At 38.8% G+C, this 20,045-nt stretch overlaps 1 protein-coding gene across 12 annotated transcripts in view; it reads left to right on the forward strand.

Moving 5' to 3' along the window:
* Positions 1-20,045, forward strand: part of IKZF1 (IKAROS family zinc finger 1) — a 111,577-nt gene that overhangs the window by 85,053 nt on the left and 6,479 nt on the right. For 4 of the 12 annotated variants that reach the window (XM_090137144.1, XM_090137146.1, XM_090137148.1 and 1 more), the window contains 5 exons: positions 499-558; positions 2,673-2,933; positions 8,252-8,419; positions 10,604-10,729; positions 16,302-16,436. In XM_090137144.1, the coding sequence (XP_089993270.1) occupies positions 499-558; positions 2,673-2,933; positions 8,252-8,419; positions 10,604-10,729; positions 16,302-16,436 (750 nt within the window). The remainder of the gene's footprint in view (positions 1-498; positions 559-2,672; positions 2,934-8,251; positions 8,420-10,603; positions 10,730-16,301; positions 16,437-20,045) is intronic. The other 8 variants (XM_090137149.1, XM_090137150.1, XM_031589171.2 and 5 more) reach the window with 8 other exon arrangements.

The following is a 20,045-nucleotide window of genomic DNA, read 5'->3' on the forward strand; positions in this document are numbered from 1 at the left end:
TTTAACTTATACAACTGCAGTCACTAGAAATGAGCACAGGTAAAGAAGAGATCTCTACCATGCAAAGAGAGAATGATGGCAAAAGGTCTCTTTGCAGGGGCTGTGGTTTCCTTGGAACTGGGAGAAGGCTGGGCTAGGTGCTCTGCTCCTGTTTGCCCTTTTTCTAGATGTTTCAGCCAAAGTTCCTCTTGACTTCAGTAGGAGTTAACCTACAAGCAAGGGGAATGCCCAAGAAAGGTTATGCTTTTAGAAAACATGATAAAACTTGTTGGATGCTTTGGAAAATGTGGCATTTTCACAAATCAGAGTCATCAGATGGAGGTCTGAATTCTTCTGCTTGCTGTCCTACTGTTTTGTCCTGAACTGCCTGTGTTGTTTCTGTAACAGTAGTTTTGTATTTCTCCTATGCATTTCTTGTATAGCAATAATGCCATCTTCTTTTACATTTACTGCTAGCAGAACTACAAGTCAGCATCCTGTTTGCCTTCTTTATTGCAGCTGCATATGGGGCAGAAGGCTTTAGGGACTTTCATGCAATAATTCCCAAATCTTTTTCCCGTAAGTATACTGCAAGTTCAGCTCACTGAATTCAGAGCATTTCCATCTAGTTCCTACTTCTGTGATTTATTTGTGTTCCATTTCACCTCTCAGTAATTTTCATTTGTCCACTTACGTTTCCAAAGGGTTTAAATAGTGTGATTTTTTTTTTTTTTGCTTTGTTCATATATGTTTTGTTTCAACTTAACATAAAGCCTACTTCAAAAACCACTTTCTCCAAACTCCTAGCAGGTGAGGCATCTGCAATTTATTTACATAACCAATTATTATGATGTACATATTTACATACAAATTATCATTCTTAGAATTAAGAGAAAGAACTTGTTGTGTGATTTATGGAAAATCTGCCATACACTCTATGTGAATAGTTCTGTTGCTGCTGTTCACCATACTGAAAACAGCACTACAGAGCAGTATTCTGCTAATTCTGTAAAATACGGTAGAACACCTCTGATTAGCCACTTCTACCATCTTTGTCAGTCATTGTTTTATCTCTGTTTTTTTTCCTCCATACCTCTAAATTACTCTCCTCTTTAGGACATAACTGTTAAAGGATACCTGCTGTTTTGGACGTGCATTTTATCTATCTTACATATAATTTTGATTACGATTTATATTATTATTATTTTTTAATTGAAAAAACATTCAATTGCCTACAGTGGCAGACTTTATAAAAAGTGTTCAGCCAAAAAAGGTGAACACCTTTACTCCAAGCATGTTTCCCAGCAGGGCTTTCCTTCAGACCCTGTCGTCAGGCACATCCCTGCAGTCCAGCTGGAACACCTGGGAGGTTGCAGGTCACGGGGAAAAGTTGAGCAAACATTTCATTTTCAAGTGAACGTTATAATCTTTCAACCTTTGATGTAGTTAGTGCCCACAGCTTAATAATGTCATTGCTACTGCAGCACATAGGATGCAGTAATAAAGCTCCCATGTAATCACTGTTGCACAAAAAAGACCTGGCTCTCTATGGGGTGAAGCAGACCCCTTACATACTCAGTGAGCCACTACAGAAAATAATCTACTCTTGGGTTCCGGAGAAGAACTGGGTTTTTCACTAAAAGGAAATAAAGATCTGGTCTTTTGGAGACGAATGAAGAACTGTTTTTCCACTGAAGTCATCAGATCAGAAAACAAGGAATTAACTGTAAAGATAGTTTACTCTACAAAAAAAAAAAAAAAAAAAGATAACACAGTCCTGTAGAGAGAAGAGGAATGAATATTACTGTGAACTGATCTGAACCATGGCCTGTTTCTGTAACATTTAGGTTTGAGGCAGATATAGTCTACCAACCTACAAGCTGTCACATGTAGTCAGACTATGCCAAATTCACACTTGCATTTTTCTTCTAGTTACAAGCAATTGTCACCTACAGGATTATAATACAGAGAAGTTGCCCAAAAAATTCAGGACAGTTCTCCCACCCATCTTTGTTGATTTCACTGTTCTTAATAGAAGCTTGTGGTTGTAGATATCCTTTCCTCTTGCTTTGTGACCCTAAAACACAATTATTTATCTTATGATTTCCTGTGATGCCATCCTTGCTCTTGAATTTTTCCTTCCATCTTTCTTCACTTTTTTTTTAATTTAATCAATGTTTGTTCTCCTTGATCAATGGGGACATTGTCCTTACTTATCCTATTAAACCACAAAACAAATATCTGAATTCAGTACGATGCTCAGGACCATTCTGCCAAGTGGAAAATGTTGTGTTTCCAATTGTCTTTGATGTGTTGCTTATTTTCATAGTTCTTTGGAACAAATCCATGAGTAGCTGATCAGTTATTAATTTAATTTCAATTAGCCTAAACTGTCAAAATCAATATCACAAATGGAGAAATCTCAAAGAGACCTAGGAACACACTTGTAATGTTATTTGGGTTCCCAGTTCCCTGGATGCCTTGTATTTGTCTTACTAATGTTAACTGTTCATTTCTCCACGTGTTGTAAACTCATCGCATGGCACATAAAACTGTAGTCGTGTTTGTAGCTTCTGTTATTTGGATATATTGTACATTCTTTGTAGAAGTTAACTCCTTTGATGTGACTGTTTCTTGGCCACTTTTTTTATTCTGCAATGAAACTGAGTGGCATCCTCTATTGTTTTTTTCAGCCGGTAATATTAAAATAGAGACTCAGAGTGATGAAGAGAATGGGCGTGCCTGTGAAATGAATGGGGAAGAATGTGCGGAGGATTTACGAATGCTTGATACCTCTGGAGACAAAATGAATGGCTCACACAATGGCCCAGGCAGCAAGGCTATGTCAGGAGTTGGAGGCATTCGACTTCCTAACGGAAAGCTAAAATGTGATATCTGTGGGATAATTTGCATCGGTCCCAATGTGCTCATGGTTCACAAACGAAGCCACACTGGTAAGGCCTGGCATAGTTTTTCCTTTAGTTGACAAGAGTCAGCCGCATATTAGGAACTAAGCCTTCTTTTCTGATTATCATGCACATGTTCCCTCTTGTAAGATAATGCAGCATCAGTGGGCATTTGGAACTTGGTTATTTTGTTATTGCATTTTGGACAGCACAGAAATTAAAATTTCTCCTTGATGAAATTCCAGCTATTGGGTTAGAAATTGGAAAAAACAAACAAACAAACCACAGTTTGCCAGAGTAATAGAAAATAGGCACAATTTCATTTATTCCCGTCAACGTTGTACATTATGCTGATACCAAAATTCATGCCTTAACGAATGTGTAATTTGACCTGAAGCTACATGAAAATTTCAAGTTTCAAAAAACCCTAACTCTTGTTTAATTGCTAAGAAAACTGTAAGAATTGCTGGGAAAAATAAATAAATAAATAAAGTGTCCAATTCTGAAATTGACCCAGTTCTAATGTTTCCAACAGTGCAACAAAGTTCATTACGGACCAGTGATTATAAAAGTGATTGGCAAAATGAATAAGTAACTTAAAGTTTTAAGGGAATTGTAGCAGTAGGAAATAAGGGGTTAGTTTGATGTCCAGCGTTTCATAAAGTAAAAGCAAGTATTGTCACTGGTTAGATTTGGACTAAAAGGTTTCCACTGGGACACTAAACGAGACATCTAAAGAGGTTGTGCTCCGTGGTGATGGCTTTTCATTGTCAAAGTACTGTGAATCTTGCCTCAATTTTCCAATTCTAAATAGTTTCAAAGATCACAAACAAATGAAGTGAAGACTAGGGTGAGTCTTGTCTTACCTGAGTTTAGGTATTTAAAAATTTGGTTCTGATCTAAATTCTGAGGACATCTACAGCTAAAGGAGAAGAGCTGAATGTACTGTTGTGCTGTAAAAGTTACTTTGAAAACAAATATTCAGCAGTTTTGTATGAATATTCGGCAGGAAGGAACAGATACGTATCTCTGTTGGGAAAGCCATATCTAGTTCCTAGAACAGGGCTGCAACATACATCCTAGATATAACAAAAATGCTCTCTTCACATTGAATTTCAGTGGGATCCTTTAAAAGTTGATAAAATGTGTATGGAAAATGACTTGAACCTGAGGCCTTTCAAACAGGCCCACTCTATTTTTGATATAGTTTTGTAGTAGTTTAAATAAAATGTTGCAAAGCAGTTGGGAGGCAGAAGGCTTTGTGTCTGCTCAAGGCAAAGTAAGCTCTGGAGGAATAGAGGAGCAGGAGGTCTATTCAGTGCAGCTAGAGCAGAAAGTCAGTTCATAATTTGATAAAAAGATGACAAAATGAGAAAACAAACAGATGAACAGCATGCATATGTTTATGTGTAGACACGTGTACATATGTGGAAATGGGAATGGGAACAAAAAGGCCAAACTGCACTTGTCCCGGTAGCGAAAAACTGGAGGAAAGCATGTTCTGTGAATGTGTCCTGAATTCATGTTGTAGTGATGGTCAGCAAGAGGTGTTTGTCCACACATTCTGAACAGATTATCCTTTGGGCGACGGCATGTACCTCTGAGTGATGTGCAGTGCTGGTAGCTGAGCAGCACAGCCATGGCTAGCGCTCTGCCTTCTGCAGCTGTCTGGGGCTCCCAAACACCAGATACCACGTTTCACCAAGGCTGAGCAGCCTCAACCAGACATGGTGTTACACCAAAGCTGAGCAGCCTCGGCCTATTTTTTGCTGGTCTATGGCCACACATTATGGCAGCCATGTCTCAAAGGGATGAGCTGGGTTGCCTTCCCCCTGCCAGCCTCTCCAGAGGCCATGTCCTTGCTCCTGAAACGGGACTCCAGCTTCCAAAGCACCGTGCCCAGCTCAGCAATCCATGCATGTGCCATATGGCCCAGACAGTGCCCTGTCAGCCTGTAAGTGTGAGACCATTGGATCTTCTCGACCCCATGCAGCACCCATCCCTTGCCAATAGAATCCTCTTAGTCAGGGAAACCTAGAGAGCAAACACCTCTTTGTTCAACAGCACCTCCTTGTTTTATCAGCAGTTAAGCTAAGGGTTATGAAGTTGAATCCCTGAATCTTTCCATGGAAATAAAGCCTTTGCCTTCACTCCCGCCTTGCTCTCAGGCCCTACTGCAAGCAGCTCTGAGAGAAGCTATGCTTTTGCAGGAAGCGGAGGCTCAGAGCTGGCAGTTTAAATTAAAGGGACATCATGAGGTGACTGCTTTTCCTTTCAGTTGTGCTGAGAAAATTAATGTAGAAATGGGATACACTATTACAGACACTTAACTGTCTACTCTGAAGCCCATTTCAATACATGCCTGATGAAGGAATAAGCCTCACAAATGAATTACTCTGCTGCTAATTCATGTAAAACCTGCATATGCAGTGAGGCTTCCTTAAATAAATATTTGATAAGTGAACAGAACTCTAGCACACTGAAGTGCCAAAATAAAATGACTGTCTGACCTGATAAAAGCCATAATTACTTTTAATGAATACACCTGCCAAGTGCAGATATGCAGAGCAGCACCTGATATGTCTGCCCCTTCTCCCTGCCAGCAGCTGGAAGGTGCTGGCTGCGTCCCAAGGCCTGACCTGTTGCTCCCAGCTGTGGGGCACACCCTGCTCACGCATGTCCAACTCCATTGCTCATCTGGCCCAGCTCTTCAGTGTGCATGTTCCCCAGCCTGCTGCTGCTTCTGTGATCAGTGTTTAGGGAAGAGGAGAGAGAAGACCCTTCCAGCCCCCGCTCCCCCCCATCACCTCAGCCTGTACCATATGTGTCATTTGTGTGCCTACTTGGACATATTTGTGTATGCATATGTATGTATATTCCCTCTTCATACACACACCCCTGTGGCATGAGTCACCAGTTAGTTCAGTTATGTCTTGTTAGCTGGATCTGAACGTCTCAAATGTATTTAGAAAGTGAATGCCCCCTGAAGAATCAGTATTTCTGAGCATTTGAGGAAGGAGGGCTATATGCAACTCTGAGCGATTTTGTCATTATGATGCTTAAGAAATGAGAAAGATTTCAATCAAGATGAGAAGTATTCTTCACTGAATAAGTAGTCCAGGGTCCCACCAAAGCTTGCAACCAACGCAGTGGTGGTTGATTCAGCTCTGGGCTCCATTTTCATTTTTGCTCAAGGGGCAAAAATCAAATCAAGGGGCAAAATTTGGGCCCCTCTCCCACCATAGCTGCATGTCCAAATGTGAAATCCACCAAATGCAGATAAAGTGCTGTTCAGCAGGCAAGAAACTAGCACATAAAGCTGGCAGGAGATGCATTATGCATTGTTAACTTCATCCTCTCCCTCCCTCTTGTTGTTTCACTTGTACAGCAGCACAAGTCTAGGATCCCCTACATTTCATCCCATTTTAAGTTTTAAAGAAAAGCGTGGTATGCAGTAGTCTCACCTAACATGCTCCATCTGCCTGTCTTCTCCACCCACAGTGTGAGATTTATCCTGTAATTAAGAGAGCTGTAGGCCAGAGATATATTTCATTCTTACTTCAGGCATATCTCCTGGAGTACTTCTATCCCCCCTGTTTTCTCCTCTTAACACTTCTCTGAGTAAAAATAATAGAAATGAATTATAGAAAAAGTTGCCTAGTAAGAGTTAACCATTTCTTCTGAACAAGCCCCTCATTTCAAACTGACTTCTTCATTGTTGTTTGGTGATGTTCTGAAAAATACCTGCCACAACATCTGCTGAGAGGTGGAGCACACTCTTACCCATTTTCATTTTTCCCTAACTTCTGTGCATGGCTTATTAAGTATAGAGAACACACCTGCAGGCCACTCCAGATGAACCAACCGTGGATGTCATTTAGATTAATCCACTTACCTGCTGGACAAAGCCAGTGAGCTCATTGGCCTGGACAAGGAATGGGCCGGCCCGTTTGGGGCTGTTTGACCAGTGAAAGTATTTTGCCATAAAAAAGGCTCATCTCTCTGTTGGCTGCTGCTGAAATTGCCAGCCCTAATCACAAGTTGCAGCTGACTGTGCTGCTATCTAATTGCTTTCCAGCTTTTCTTTTCCATTACCCAAAAGTAAAAAGCTATCATGCTGCACATGTATGGACGTACAGGTAGATCCTGGATGTCCAGAGTAACACAAGATGATTAAGTGAGACAGAAGGAAGGAACTGTTTAACTTGTATTTATTTTATGTGTATTTTAACTTCAGCACTGAAATTTTATATTCAGTATTATTGCTATATTTTTTTTAAAATGCCTGGTTTTACTCAGGCAAAGGCTACATCTTCAGAGAAGTGGGCATGCAGGAGCAGATCTTGATAATGGAGTGCTCTCATGTTTAAATTTTCCTGTATTGCTGTCCGGTCCTACTGTAAACATAAGAGACTGTATTTCTCGCTGACTTAAGGCCTTGTCTAGCTGAAATCAAATGTCACAAGCCAAGGGAATAAAACAGCTCTAGAACAGCGTTAAAAAGCAAACAGCAGCCATGTAAATTTTTTTGCAGAGGCGACCTATTTCGCTTACTTGATGGCAGGCACCCATTTAGACAAATCAAGTCTGCTACTTTGCATTTTTCCCTGTGCCTTTCCCAGGCATGGCCCAAGAGAGCCCATTTCTATGACTTCTCTGCCAAAAGAGGAGCTGGGAGTGTCATGTGGAAGTACAGGGCTTTCTCTGCACTGTTTCAACTTATGTGATTTTACTCTCTCTCTTTCTCTCTCTCTGTCTCTTTCCTGATTTGGCTGCTTAGGGACAGACAGGTAATGGAGAAGAAATTGAAAGGGAAAATACAGGGAAAATGTAAATGAAAAGAAGTTATTATAACTGTTATAATGAAGTGCCTTTCATTTAAATATAAGAATGTAACGCTGAAATGAACTTGTGATCCTGAAATGCATTTTTAATGAGTTTCCTTTTTATTTTGCTGCTTCAGTGGCATATTTTAAAGACCCTTTGAAAAAAGCCACATTAAAAACCCCACCAAATGCCACAACATGCAAAATTGGATATTGGTTTATTCCAAAACTGCTGATCAGGAAGAGTGGCTCTTCAACACAAAATGTTGCAGTCACTTTATTTAAATGAGTTTGAATTTGCATTGTGATGTGCCATTCTGATTTAGAAAAAAAAAAATTAGATTTTCAGATCAAATTGACCCAGCCAGTGAAGCATTAAGAAACTGGCAGGTTTAGTCTGAAAGCCTCATGTTATATCAAACCTGCAGCCGGTGGAAGTCACAGAGCTGCAGGGAGAAAACAACTTTTTTTCACTGAAATCTTTCTCTTGTTCCTGTGCAAGATTTTTTGTTCTCACACATTTCCTCCTTCTCCCCTTAGGAGAACGCCCTTTCCAGTGCAATCAGTGCGGAGCCTCCTTTACGCAGAAGGGCAACCTCCTGCGCCACATCAAGTTGCACTCGGGTGAAAAGCCCTTCAAATGCCACCTCTGTAACTACGCCTGTCGGCGCAGGGATGCTCTCACAGGCCACTTGCGGACTCACTCGGGTAAGTGAGGGTATGGGCCCGCCTTGGGGTGTTTCTGAACCACGGAGTGTATATGGGGGTGTTGATGGCCCGGGTCATAGAATCATAGAGTCACTCAGGTTGGAAAAGACCTTAAAGATCATCAAGTCCAACCGCTACCTAACCATAGTACCCTCACTCTAACAACCCTCTGCTAAATCATGTTCCTGAGCACCCATTCAAACGATTTTTAAACACATCCAGAGATGGTGACTCAACCACCTTCCTGGAGAGTCTATTCCAGTGCTTAGCCACCCTTTCTGTAAAAAAGTTTTTCCTGATGAATCGTGAGAGGTCTTCTCGCCCTGGGAAGGCCAGTGGTTGCGTGTCAGCATCAGCCAAGCGGTGAGCCGGCCGCAGTGCTGTAGCTGCACAGAAATGACTAAATGACCTCTGCTTGCGGTCATGGTCCTTCACCAGAACTGTTTTTTTTTCCCATAATTCTTGGCCAATTAGAAATTTCTGTATTAGGGTTTCATCTCACACACTGCATGTGAGTAATCCATTTCATGGAACTACTAATTCAAAGCTGCTGAAAGTTTTACGGTTTGGATGACATTTATCTGCATACACAGATAACAAAGGGTCTGAACACAGTCGGCTTTAAGTCATGAAGTCTCAAAAACATTTGGTCTGGTAGTCATTATTGGTGTAAGGGGTGAACAACCTACTACACCTACAACATTTAGCAGCAGTTATTTGTTGCACTTGGTTATTATACATATTATATATCTTTGGTTATTACAAAAACATCGATAGAAGGGGGAGGAAGGAGGGAGATAAGAATCTTCCAGAAAACAGGACTCCGCTAGAAATTTTTAGTGTTTTCTCTTAACAGTAACACAGAGATCTGAATAGATATTCTTTGAACAGTTGCATTTTTCCAATATTATTAACCTTGGTGTTTAACAATAGCCATGGTCACATACTTCTGTGAAGCAAAACCAACCTAGCAACAATAAAGCACATTAAAAAGAAGAGTGTAGTCTCACCTAGTTTCCCAAGCTAGGATGGAAATGCAGATTGGATAGGAGACATCCAAGATGCATGGCTGTAACTGACACTAGCAAATTTACATCTGAAAGTTGGCTTTGGAGCTGTAGTTTTGAGCTGAGGAAGAGAAGCTCTCAAAGCAGCATTTCTGTGTTATACAAAACTAAGGAAATTCTTCTAGCAGAAGTCAAATGATAGGAACCCAAGGGTTGCTTCCAGATATCCAAAATAGTTTCTACTTGTTCTGTGCAGTCTCATCCTGAGTCAGGAAAAGTACATGTTTAAATTTTCTATTTTGCCTCCTCCACCCTTACTGATTTTAGTGATTGTGCAACTTTAACCCTATTTTTTCATATATACACTACACCTTAACACTTTCAGCAAATGCTTAGGATTCGACAGCAAAAAGACAAAGCATAAAATGAAGATACTGTTTGGTTCCCATAATTAGCAAATTGACACAAATACATTAAAAAGGAAATTCGATGCCTGAGTCTGATTTCCACCTGAGAATTTGTATACAAATTTCAAAAGTTTAGCTGCATAACCATCTAAAGTTGTGACAGATTTTTCAAGCTAAGACAGAAAATACAGGTCCACAAAGCCCTGCCATGACTATGAGATTCCTGGAATTGCTTGAATATGGTTGGGTGAAAAACAGAACATTTTTTTTCATGCCCTTTGTCTTGAATTTCCTGGAGCAGAGAGCAAGAAAACATGTGAAATCTAACATTGTTCTAAAAGAGTTGATTCTTGTTCCAGCAGAACTGGCATCCAGTCATGGGCAGGTGCGTGCCCACAAAAACAGTACTCATTGCAAGTCTTCCTCATGCAGCCTGTTGGAACCAGGCTTTAAAGTAACTTTGCTCAGATCTTTGAAAGTGTCTCAGTTTCTAACTTGTGTAGATGTCATTTGTGAAGATTTAGTGTTACGGTCCTTATCTGATGTGAATAACCTGAAATAAGCTTGCAGCATCCACAGCATTGGCCTGCTGATTTAAAGATGTGCAGTTAGTTTTCCATTATTATTTTTAAATATAGAAAAAATAATTATTCATTTCAGTTAATGAGATTCTTTTGCAGTGCTTTTTTCCTTTTCCTGTTATTCTTACCATTATTAATATGGTGTTGCATCCCTCATGTGAATCTTTCAATCCATTTTGTTTTCTCCAGTTGGCAAACCCCATAAGTGTGGATACTGTGGTCGCAGCTATAAGCAGCGCAGCTCTTTGGAAGAACATAAAGAACGCTGTCATAACTACCTGCAAACCATGACTATCTCAAGCAACCTTTATTCAGGTAATGAAAGTACCCATTTGGGGATTAGCACTGTCCGGTCATGTACTCAGAAAAAGGATTTCAGAAGGAACAGCTGTATCATTTGTGGCATCTTTTGTGAGAGGCAGAGTGTTATGCATATACACCTATATCACCATCTGTGTGATACTGCATCTGGATTTGTTCTATATTTGATAAATACTTGGCTTTTCTCATTTTGTTCAGCACAAATAAAAAGCCAAAGTGAAAGTCAGGGCACATAATAAATATTTGCCATATTTCAGTTCACCATCTCAATACCAAACATCATTTCAGTACTTCTTGGTTTTGCTTGGAGTCCTGTATTGTCAGTACTCTTGTGGATGCATTCTTAATGAGTTAGTATTAGTGTTTTAGGTACGGCTCCAGAATCTTCCACATTGCTTCTCTCCTGCCCTTCCCAGGTACAGCTTAATGGGCTTAGTTGACCTCTGTCACCAAAACATAGATCAAGAATGAGCTATCTGTCTTTGATTTGACTCTTCCAAACAAGAGTGCAGGAAGCCAGAGGGATTTAACTTAGCCAGTCTGAGTCCAGAAAGGATAACAATTTATTAGCAGCCTTCTTTAAAAGTTTTGCATTTCCATCCAATTTTAAAAGAAGCTCTTGTACTTCTCTCTCAGTCTTACCGTGAAGGTGAAGCACATCTCTTTGTAAACACAGAGTATAAAGCTATACTCAGAAATAGAATAAAAAGATGTTGGGGATTGGATTTTTTTTAACAAAGATACTAAAGATCTGTACAAGATTGATGGCAGAAAGAAGTCACATGCAATTTTAAACAGAGAATATAAAACCCAGCATCTGTGGTTGAGCTTCAGGTTATAGCTCATCGAATAAGTTACATTTCTTGCACACCTTTTTCATCTCATCAGTATATATTATTCAGTTTGTCAAATGACAAAATGGAAGGTTCCCTCTGACTTTGCAATGATGCCTCATTTAATACCTTATATCTGGACAGAACCTGAATATGTTTTTACATGCTATCAAATAATGTAAAGTATATGCACATAATGATAACAGCAAATGCAGCTGAGATACTTCTGGGAGACAGCATATTAGAGCAGTGCTCCTTCTAATTTTGTTGAGGGGCTGGAGAATGTATAAATAGAAAAGCTCAAAGTAATAATACACAGTGGGCAGCAATACTTACCCACAAAGAAGTGATAGAATTTAGAAGGAAATTTTCTTCCTCAAGATTCACATTTTTTGTATCTGGCATTGGATTTCAAATGCTGGCACGCAACACAGGAAAATCAACATGAATGAAAAGCTGCACTAATATTAAATACTTACTTAAGTAAAAATGTACATATGAAACTGATGTGAGGAATCAGAAACTATAATGAAAAATAATATCATTTTAGAGATAAGTTGATGTTTTTTATATAGCAAATCATGACAGAAAAGATTTTTCAATAATTTAGGACTGAATATCAAGTATCTCATTGGGATGAATACTTGGGGTACTGATAGACCCTTTGGAAAGATGCTTTCCTACCACATTCTGAAAGTATCACAAAAATCCATCTCAGATATAATAGGAATACTCTTGCAATTTAGAAGAAAATTACAGGATTAACTTCTGGCTTTAGCCATTGTGTTCTCCCAAAGATTTCACTCTTAACAATTAAATGAAAATTATTAGCACTCACTCAGATAATAAATCAGTTCTTTATTTTTCCAAAATTAAAACTTTTCAGTACTTTTCCCAGTATTTTTCATTATAAACAAGTTCTTTTATCTCACTGCAAACAGGGTAGTCCTGGGTATACTTTGCAGTCTTTACATTATTTCCCTTATAAACTCAAGGTTGAAAACATGTATTGAAACAGTTCAGAATGAGCGTGTGTCCTCCTGGAATTTTTCATACATTCTTTATAAATAGAAAATGCAGCAGTTATATTATCAACGTTCTTCTGGTATGCCAGGGCGTGATATGGAGCTCCTAAAGCCTTTTCTTTTTTGCATACTCAAAAAAGTTGCTACAAATATCTTCTAAGGCATCTGATTTGATATTCTGCTACAGCAGATGACTTTTAACAGCATTTTTTAAATACCTCATGCAGAAAAAATAAGCCAGTTGAAAGGATCTAAACTAATAAAAGCTTTCCATCAACTTGTAAATCTTATAAATGTTATCGACAAATCATTTGTGCAACAGAAATATCCAGCAAAGAGGAGTAAGCAGGGTGGCAAGAGATTGTATTTATATTTTAATGATTTTTTACTGTCTTTAAAAGAAAGAGTGTCAGCATGAAATTAGGAATATTCTGAATCTAATGGCAAAATTCTTTAGAGGACTAGAATTTCACTGGTCATGTGAAGCTCTTCTCTTCAAGATATTAACGGGATTTTTGCAGTTGAGTTGAGTGGAAGCATGCTGAAGTCTTATCAGGCCTATGTAAAAACACTGAATCATAGAATGGCTTAGTTTGGAAGACACTTCAGAAAACATCACATTCCAATCCCTGTGCCATGGGCAGGGCTGTCACCCACCAGTTCAGCTGCTGAGGGCCACATCTAACCTGGCCTTGACCTCCTCTGGGCAGCGGTGCCAGCGCTTCACCACTTTCACAGTAAAGAATTTCCACCTATTATCTATTCTAAACCTGACCTCTTTTAGTTTAATGCAATTCCCCATTGCCCTATCACTACACTCTCTGATAAAGGGTCCCTTTCCAGCTCTATTGTGGGCTCCCTTTAGGCCTTCTCTTGACCAGGCTGAACAAGCGCAAGTCCCTCAACCTCTCTTCACAGGAGAGGTGCACCAGCCCTCTGATCATCTTTGTGTTTCTCCTCTGGACTCAATCCAACAGATCTTCATGTTTCTTGTGTTGGGGATTCCAGCCCTGGACACAGTACTCCAGATGGATCCTCACGAGGACAGAGCAGAGGAGCACAATCACCATCCTCACCTTGCTGATCACTCCTCTTCTGATGCAGCCCAGGGTACAGTTGGCAAGCTGTATATAAAAGAGAAAAAATAACAGAGAAGAAATAAATAGTTTATGAAGCTTAAAAAGGGTCAATTACAGTTCTTCAGTCACTTGTGGATTTTCACTTGGGAAGATAATTTTTGCTTTTAAGTTCACAGGCAGCAAATAATAGCAAAATATTTATCAGATTGGAGAGAAATTTCCTGGGGGTTCAGTTACAAAGGCTGGAAATTAGTATTTAATTCAACTTTTATTTATTTATTTATTTATTTATTTATTTATTTATTTATTTATTTATTATTAATTTTATGTCTAAGTTTTTAAAATTATAATATGGAAAGATTGAGTGAAATTGAAGACATAATTTACGCACTCTCAAACTATCAGAAGTGGACTCTTGTGATATCCTAAACATATATTTCTCAATTCTTTCATCTTTATAACTACATAAGTCACTCTTAAAGTCATACCTTTTATTTATTTCCATGGAAAATACAACAAAGAGTGCAACACCATTTGATAGAACAAATTGTCAGCTACATAACACTACTTATCAATTTAGTCAACACCATTAGCTATTTATTTTTACCAGCCATGGACAAGAGCCTTCATGCTGCCTCATAAAATTGTGCACCAGCAGAGGTGACCCACTACTGCCATGGCCACAGTTGAAACGCACCATCCACCACCTCACTGTGCTCACAACCACTGTTTGTTCTCCCTAAACATTTAGCAAGCATCGATGAATGTCAGTGGGTGCCATTTTTTCCACCTCAAGGAACTCACTGCTTGTAATTCATATGCGCCTCCATGTCAGACACCATTTGTCAGACTGCCCTTCTCTGCCATCTGTCACGTGGAAACAAAATGGACTGGAATATTGGTGGGAAGGTCCAATCTCTACTGCCATACCACCATCATCTGCCTCTGATGTTGTGGAACAGTGTAATAAAACAGGAGGCATTACTTTGAGATCTTTTTTTTTGTTTCCCCTGCTAAACTGCCTGCTTTAACCATTCTCTGTAAGATCCTTCAGAGTTGTACCTACAAGCATTGGCCAGCCCAAGATGCTAGCACATGCTGGTGACTAGATACCATCAATGACCTCTGGTATCCTGCATCCTCACAACAAAATTCTGATCTCTCTGTCAGTCACAATCTTTTGCATCTTCATGGCATCATTATGTCACTGCAATATGTACTGCTGCACCAGCAAATCAAGAATCACTTATGTGCTCTTCTACTTGGTAACATGTCATCTTGGACACTTTAGTTGCTTTTTCCAATTATTCAGTAGAGCCTGACATTACATATTTCAGAGGCAATGAAAATTCCACACTCTTGCTTTTATGGCAGTGCTGTGTTGCCAAAATAACACTGCCTTTTCCTGGGTATTAAAAAGCACCCAGGTACCAGAGTAATGGGTCCTGTGAACCTTTCTCAGAGCTAAGTAGAGTAAATCCCAGTGATGAAATCTCAGCAAGCAGAGAAAGTGAAATGTAGCAGAGTGCTGCATCTATTTGAAAAAGCATGCAGAATCAAAGTCAAAAATATTTTGCTTTTCCCTTTAATTCTGACTCACAAGTTCAGGAAAAAAATAAATATCCCAGTAGCAGATAAAAATAAAATTAACCCTTTTCCTACTTTTCTGAAGAAAAAAAAAAAAAAGCTGAGATCTCATTCTGTATTATCTTTTCCTTAGATGCTGGAAGTCAGAAACAATACCTTTGTATGTATTTTTTATAGCCTTTATTTTGAAAGTTTACTCATAAAAACACTGAAGTGAAAGGTAGTTAAAGTGAAATAGTCTCCCTGTTCTAGAACAGCTAAGCTCCTTCCTAATCCTGCAGTGCCTTTAGCCACTGCACAAGGCTGGAAAACAGGCCTGAGTATCAGATATCAATACCCCACTATAGATGTAGCCTTACTGATTTAGCATTCAAAAATTGCATCAGAGAAGTATAACGATAGATATAGGGAGAAAGAAAGGTGTATGTTTGGGGGATGTTGGTGTAGCTTGCAACTGCGTTTTCCACTACTGGAATTAAGAAATTTGTCCATTTTTCCTGCTAAAGAAGCAATAATAACATAGGCTGTGACAGGTGGGGTGACAGCAAAAGGATGAAAAGATGAACTGTTTCATATCCATTATAATTCTATTGTTACTATTGAATTCTATGATTCTATGCAGAGGGCTGTTAGGGTAGTATAGTTAGGTTGCAATTGGACTTGATGATCTTTAAGGTCTTTTCCAACCTGAGCAATTCTACGATTCTATGATAATATTAGGACCTCATTTACCATGCCAGTGCAGACTGGCTATAGAACAAGGGTGGAATGATTATGCTACATACAAGCAGATGCCTTGCAATTACAGTCCCTTTTCTGTATCCTAAATGAGGTTGAAGGAAACATGAACAAGCATATAGATTAATCAGTGTAAGGGACTTTGTTACGAAGAGTGAGAATCGACCTCTGTTTGCAGTGGTGAGCTCCTTGTTCCAGCTGGTTGGGAGCTAAAAGACATTAGCTAAGAAACATAACCTGAAGACAGTGGTTCCATTAAAATGGAACAAGTGTGCCTAATCCTTCTGATGTCATTTGATTTCAGTCATAAAAGAGGAAACTAACCAGAGTGAAATGGCTGAAGACCTGTGCAAGATAGGGTCAGAAAGATCCCTCGTGCTGGATAGACTAGCAAGTAACGTCGCCAAACGTAAGAGCTCTATGCCTCAGAAATTTGTTGGTAAGAGTTAAAAGTTTGCTGTCTCCTAAAAAATAAAACAAAACAAAATTAAACAACAACAACAACAAAACCCTCACAAGATTTTCACTTTTGCTTCATGATTTTACTTGTTTTACTAAATTAGCAATATTTATCTGTATATCAGCAGATATGGCAAAATGTTGGGGGAAGAAAAAAGAAACAAAACGCTACCAAACTTCTCAATTATACATTCCTACATGTTTGATTTTCCACATCTGGAGATCTATTTTAAGTCTCCTGATCTGTTTCTTAATGCTTATGAACCAGATCTTCCCAAGATCAACACAGATTCCTGAAGCTACCTTGAGAACCTGAAAATGGTCTAAGAAATAGACCTTCCTACTGGGAAAGTATTTGACCATACTTTCACGATTATTTTATTAACTTCTTAAATGATATCCAGATCAGGGCATATCAGTATATGTGGATTAATTTGTGAATTGTTCAACCTTTAAAAAGTCTGTATACTTTTGTGGCCCAAAATAATGATAATGAAAATAAATGTATATAGTTCTGAGAATACCTAAATGAAAAGATGTTTGTGTACATTCTAAGAATAGTGCAAAAATGTCATGGCCATTTGCACCTAGTAGTTGTGTTAACAATGAAAATGTGGAGGCTACACCTGTTTTGTTCTTATAAGCCTTGTAGCAATTAATGGTTAGATCAGGTCTTTAACAGTCAAACCCACAGACAATATCAGGTATGCTGGGTTAGTATTAAATGAATAACAAGATGGGGGATCAGACAACAGCATATACTCTTTCGATTTACTTGCAGATCTACTTTTTATATATTTATTATTTATATATTATATTATTCTGTAGTAGACAGAGAAAACTGAAGTCTTTGAAAAAGAATACGTTAAGAAGGTCTTCGGTCAAAGTCAAGGCAAAGCTAGACCAGCTTATGGGACAGAAATTCAAAATCTACATCCTTCAAAGAGGACACAAAGATAAATGGAAACTTAAGTTTTTCTGAGACAAGAGAAGGAGAATTTCAGCTATGGCTGGAACAAAAAATGGCAGTGGAAGGCCAGCACATCCAAAGTCAACTTTCTAGGAGGTGGTCAAGGATAAGAAATGATTATGCTTACAAAGTGAAGGACAAATGTTGTAGCAGAGGTAGTTACCAAAAATATATCCACTGTGTGAGGCAAACGAGATTCGTTCAGACACCCTAGTTGCTGATTGTATTAGGCAAAAATACTAATTCTGTGAAAGCTCCAGGAAGACCAGAAGTGTTAAAATTTCAAAGGTATTAGCAAGAATCCTATGTGCAATATATCTGTGGGTGTGGACTGTTTCTTTCATTCTCTTTTTCCCTCTTCACCCTGAGAAACAGCCAGTTTAACTATGAGTCTTAAGAGAGCAGAGTTTCCTGTCAGTTAGTTATTCAGGGCGCAATGCAGGAAGACAACATGCTGACAGAAGATACTTATGGAAAATTGCTAATCTTGACAAGGATGAAGTTTTTTTGCAAGAAAATGCCCCCGAATCCTTTCCTTTCCAATCCTCACCTACTGCCTCATGTAATAGGTAAATTCCTGATTAACACAAGGTTGGGCCATCTGGTTAGGGTAATAAAACATGTTTATTGCTCCTGTACATTATTACCATGTCATCCCAATCCCCATGCTGAATCTCAGGGAGAAGGAGCAAATGGAATCCTTTGCCTAAGAGAAAGATTGTCTGCTGTTTCACTCATCGTTCTCAAAACTAAATCCATTACCTTTCAAAAGTGAGATTGTTCACCACATTAAACTAGTTATCTGTAAAATTATTTGACAGCAAAAGTCTGCATGAAGCCCCTCTGTGTTTTCTAAACTGGAATAGCTCCAGACCTGAAAACAGAACTGGGCCTTCCATACTAGGGAATCAGAACTACAGGTGAGATGTACACATGTTTATCATGTTTGTAACAATAAGCAGCAAAGGAAACTGAGGAAGGGAAAATAAATAAATAAATAGTGAAAAGCCTGCATTCACTGGATGCATATGTGTTACTATTTAAATACTTGCTACAGAAACCTGAAAAGTGCAAAGCTTGAAGTGCATCAAACCATTGGCAGTTTAATTTACTTATGCTCTAATAAGCACAGAAATGAGTTATTATTTTTAATGAGTGCAAGTATTATCTGCATTGCCCAGATGTAGAAATGATACCTGCCTGTCTCAAGTTTGGGTATTTTCAGACAGTTCTGATCAGAAAAAAAATATATTTCTTATGAGCACTTGATCCTGTCAGTCCAACTACCAACTAGTTATGCTACATAAAGCAAAAACTACCCAAGAAACAGCTATTAAAATTATACCTTTCAGATCCCCAACATTTTGTGTATAATAAAAACCAGTTCAGCTTTTCAGTGATACACAGTGTAAATGAAATGCAAACAATTTTGACTTTCTTTCTTCCCCTATGAATCAAGGGTTATATGTTCACATTAGGAGAGTTTTTCTGTGTATCATTGAGGGGTCTTTCACATCTCCTATTCTGAATCTTAAGAGTCAAACACTGCCTGAGAATGTAGCATTAGAATGGGTAAATCTGATATACATACATATATATATATGCACCACATTAGTGGGGTGCTCAAGTTGGCAGAATGATAGGGTAAGGAAACAAAAAGAAGAAGGAGCTTGTGCAGTACAATTAGAAAGTGTCTATACATCCCTCATAGGAACTTATGCAATGCCAGGAGTGTTTCTTTCTCTGCTTACATAGCATGCACAAACCAGTATGAAACTGTATATCGTGGGAAATGCTGACAGTATGACTTTCTATACTTGAGGCCCAATATTGCCAGAAGTTTTCTAGGCTGTACTCTTGTTCTTCACTGACTTTCCCTGTTCAAGATGAATAGAAACTGGGTGGGGAATCACTGAGAAATTAATCTGGTGGATCTTCTGGAAATTTTTCCATGTTCCTAGTAATGTTTATTTTAGTCAAATTAGGATATGTTTTATGATGCCATTTATATTTTGGGAGCTTCAGGGAAAAGGAGGGGAAAATCTAAGGTCTACGAGCAAATGCTGTGTTGATCAGGAAATGGTGACAGCACTACAGGTCTCACAGAGATGTTTGTGGCTTTCATTGAATTTCCCAAGACTTCCTACAGAGCTAGGAAAGACATCCAGACTGCAGCTAATGTGGTACTGGTAGTTCCTAGGAATCTCTGGGATTTTTTCATCCCTTTGTCGTTGTCCACATTTATTATGGGCCTGATAACGCTGATAGTTCAGTGTTTGAGAAGACTGTGCATGTTCATAAAATCAGTGCCCATGACTTAATAGTTTTTCTCACTCTTAACTTTCTATGCTATGCTTTTCTTAGTCCTGTTTGTCCAGGAGTTTTGAGAAATTGTGGTATTCAGTATTCTAAGTGGGGCTATCCAGAAAGAGATACATCAGTGTAATACGATTGAAAAAAAAAAAAAAAAAAAAAGAGTAACCCTTAGCTTTGTCCTCCCAAATCAGAATCAGGGTTATGAGTAACAAGTAATCATGCTCTTCGCCCGCCTTTCTACGTCATGGGAAAAATGTCTTCCAACTATGAGTGCACTTACAAATTTTCCACAGTTCTTTCTTC

This window comes from Phasianus colchicus, chromosome 3 (assembly GCF_987193195.1).
Source record: "Phasianus colchicus chromosome 3, bPhaCol1.hap1.1, whole genome shotgun sequence".
Taxonomy (NCBI): Eukaryota; Metazoa; Chordata; class Aves; order Galliformes; family Phasianidae; genus Phasianus; species Phasianus colchicus.